General features: G+C 36.4%; 1 protein-coding gene and 1 long non-coding RNA gene across 2 annotated transcripts; both read right to left on the bottom strand.

Annotated features, from left to right (window-relative positions):
- Window positions 1-260: 260 nt before the first annotated feature.
- On the bottom strand, window positions 261-711 carry LOC121965702. Its single transcript, XR_006107510.1, has 3 exons — window positions 623-711; window positions 406-516; window positions 261-301 (listed from the first exon to the last, which is right to left on the bottom strand). It is a non-coding gene; the product is annotated as an uncharacterized LOC121965702 (long non-coding RNA).
- Window positions 712-744: 33 nt separating this feature from the next.
- Window positions 745-3,183, bottom strand: LOC121965701. Its single transcript, XM_042515829.1, has 9 exons — window positions 3,113-3,183; window positions 2,914-3,005; window positions 2,470-2,547; window positions 2,204-2,275; window positions 1,925-2,095; window positions 1,571-1,609; window positions 1,392-1,463; window positions 1,103-1,256; window positions 745-970 (listed from the first exon to the last, which is right to left on the bottom strand). The coding sequence occupies exons 2-9, from the start codon at window positions 3,002-3,004 to the stop codon at window positions 745-747; spliced, it is 903 nt and encodes a 300-aa protein (XP_042371763.1). The 5' UTR covers window position 3,005; window positions 3,113-3,183.
- Between the last annotated feature and the right edge of the window lie 239 nt (window positions 3,184-3,422).

Below are 3,422 nucleotides of genomic sequence, written 5' to 3'. Positions count from 1 at the left end.
CTCTGTAACTTTCCGTTAAGATTGTGACATAAGTCATGGGGCACTAACAAGGATATCATATGAGGTGTTGTATGAGGATACATTGTTTAGAGCAGCAAAGAAGTTTTGATTTTCAGTTCAGTTTGATGCAGGTGAGAAATAATTTAAAGCTAACTGATAAGATTATGTAGTATTGGATTGGTGCATACAGTTGCACACTGGCCAACACCCAACCCAGCATTTTAAGCAAATGGTATTGAGCAACTCTGTTTTCTACAGTACCTTTTCCATTCCACGACCTGCAAGAAGCAATTCTTCCATTCTGTATCAGAATAAAAAAGTAAAAAAGTCAAATCAGTAAACTCGCTCTTTTCATAATCAGTTATTATTAACTGATATATCGTTTAGGTGAGTCATCTCTTTTACCTTGTCCACACCACTGTATTGAATGTCAATGGTATTAGAGAGTCCGGATATTTCTGTTCCCATTTCAATTCCCACGACCTCATCGTTGAGAAAATTGCTTTCGGGCTCGTCCTGTGTGAAGTAACGTGCACAGTCATACACAGTTTCTGGTGTGGATGTTAATATTATATTTATATTAAAGTTGTCCAAAATGGACAACTTTTTTGACATGCTTTACCTGATGCATTCCTGGAAAAAGTAGAACTGCAGCAAATGAACCATTATTTTTTACTGCCACGGCGCTGGCCTCTGAAGGGATTTGCACTGATCGAGAGAGGCTGGGCGCAGCATTCTTAAAAATCAGAAACAAAAACAGGTTGATGTAACTCTAATATTGTTTTTATTCTTGTATGAAGGCATACTGCTTACATTCATATCACCACTTGTTGTAATTTCATAGTTGATGGCGGCTTGATTTTCAGTGGAGAGTTTAAAGATCATCCCTTTAATTTGGCCGATTGAGATGGTCGCTCTGCTGGAATTGCCGATGTCGTCCAGCAGAGAAGACATATTATTCATGATATTTCTGTAATGAAAAACAAAACAAAACATACAAATCATTTTTCCCCATGTAGTCATCGTCACAGCTCCTTGCAATGCCACACCAAATAGTAGCGGTTGTATCCCGTAATATTGCCAAAATAATTTTGATACTTACGCTGCATTCTCTGGGCTGAGCCCGGTGCCATTATTGCCGACAGGTGGGGGGAGAGAAAGAGAAGGGATTGAGGTTTCTTCTGGTGGCTCACATGACACAAAATGCAGCACGTTTTCATTAACGATGGTTATTTTGTAGTCTGTTGCTGACAAATCTGCATATTAAAACAGAGACATGCATACACAAACAGAGACATTTGATTTCACAACAATGCTTTTTGGTTGAGTGATAAAAATGTTTACTGAAGTATGTTTTAAATAATCCAATGTTATGAACTTAAAAAAAATACCTTTGCAAGCTTCTTTATCATACGTATTGTTTCCGCAGAGGTCCTTTTGGCTCAACTTAATATTTGTTACACCTTCAACATATTAAAACGTGACATAATCAGACATGCCTTGTTAAGAGTGCTACCACTGCTGTGAAATATGTGCTGATATGAAATTAGGAGCTTTGCTGGTGTTTTACCTTTGTCCAAGCATTTATGCATTTCTAAAAAGAAGTCATCTAAAGGACAAATGTTGTAGAAGATGATTGATTAATAAGAGAGGAAACATTGGCTGTGTATAACCTATTTCAGTAAAGAACTTTCATGACCATTAGGGGGCAGTCGATCATTACTTTTTTTTTGCATATATGTACTCCTTAATACTGTCTGTGTGAGCAGTGTTCAGTTGCAATGATTTTTTTTTTTTTTGCATCATCATCAATATCCCTTAATTGTACAATTAAAAACAAGAGTAAAGACTAAAGAGGTGACATACATGGCATATGCATTCTTAAAAACAAAGAATTCACAAAGCATAAGGGTGTTAGCAGTACCTTCAGTTTTGTTGTGGAGAATTGATGGCAAACAACTGTACTTCTGATTCGGTGATTTCATCAGTACAATATCTTGCTTGGAAAGAATCTCTTTATTCAGAATCAGGCTGTAGTTCTTTTGGTCAGCACTTATTTTAAGGCTGCAGTTGAAATCGCTTCCGTTACAACAGGCTTAAAATACAAACCAAAGAACGGTCGCATTCATCAAGAGACCAAGAGAAACAACTGAATGGTTATTTGCAATGGGCTCAAACCAGGCTAATTATAAGGTAACTGTACCTGCATGCTGTGTTTTGTCCATCCTGATATTAAAACAGAATTTAGTTCCACTGACATTGTGATAGACAGCTTCTGAAATATGATGTTAGAGCACCGTATACTCAGAGTTGTATTTTAAACCTCAATAATAAGAATAAGAAAAATAACACAACAAACTTATATAGTGCTTTTCAGAGTCCTTGAGAACACTTTACATCGGAAAAAATTAACACAAAACAACAAACAGTCAATTCACAAGTATCCTTTGACATTGTTGTCAAGCTTACCTGTTGGAAAGTGATCTTGACTTATGTTTTTGGCACTGACAAAAAGTATATTTTTTTGTCTGCAGCTGCCATTTTCGTCTGTAAAAAGCACAACAAAAATTGATTGCACTTAAGCATCAAAAGTAAGTTTATGATATTAAGTATTGAAAGTAAAAGCACAAGTAAATGCCGTTTATTAAAAAGCAAGCGCTAGAATCTTAAGAATTATTCCATTTATTTCTTCTTAACATGTACACCTTAAAAATACAGCGTACATTACAGTGTACAATATAGACAATGTCTTCTCCACAACTTAAAGTATTTAATACTCCCTTCTTGTAAAGAAGTATTATTAAATCATTACATTGCCCAACTTAATATAATATACATGGTAATCTGTATAACAGAAACTAAGCCGTGTTGAGAAATACTGGTTAGCTTAAAGTCTTTGTTAAACATTCTTACCTGAGCAGCCACAAATGCTGTTGCTGACAAATATCCCACAGATCAGGATTGCTACAAACATCCAGCATTGCTTTCCAAACCGTGGTAACATCCTGAGGAGTAGGCACAATGTGCAGTATAGTATGAAGGATTAAGTTATCTGAATTTAACCAAAAAAAATTTTTAAAGCGCCACCAAACTGTACACCAGCTTCCATTACCTGAGGGAGGTGATTTTCTGTTTTGTCACTCTGAAGTCTCACTGACTGGCATACAGCGTACAGTGAATACATGTTACTGATAGATATACCACTAATGTTCCTCCTGCCTGATTTACATTGCAAATCAAGCCAGTCGACCTCTCACAGCACATATTGTGTCTGTTTCTTAGTAAACAGCTAGCAGAATGCCATATTTAGGTATCACTGGGATGATGTGTTCCTGTAAGCTCCTGAAACCATCATCCACATTTGGGGGGGTTATATAATACTCTATATCACTTTACCACAGGTAAACTAGTCAGTGCAAGAA

The sequence above is a fragment of the Plectropomus leopardus genome, unplaced genomic scaffold (assembly GCF_008729295.1).
Source record: "Plectropomus leopardus isolate mb unplaced genomic scaffold, YSFRI_Pleo_2.0 unplaced_scaffold21263, whole genome shotgun sequence".
Taxonomy (NCBI): Eukaryota; Metazoa; Chordata; class Actinopteri; order Perciformes; family Serranidae; genus Plectropomus; species Plectropomus leopardus.
This window is presented reverse-complemented; position numbering and strand designations above follow the sequence as displayed.

Coding starts and splice junctions, on each gene's coding strand:
- LOC121965701 (XM_042515829.1), bottom strand. CDS start 3,004: ATGTTACCACGGTTTGGAAAGCAATGCTGGATGTTTGTAGCAATCCTG. Junction 2,276..2,469: donor TCAAGATCACTTTCCAACAG/GTAAGCTTGACA, acceptor ATCATATTTCAG/AAGCTGTCTATCACAATGTC. Junction 1,464..1,570: donor GCATAAATGCTTGGACAAAG/GTAAAACACCAG, acceptor AATATGTTGAAG/GTGTAACAAATATTAAGTTG.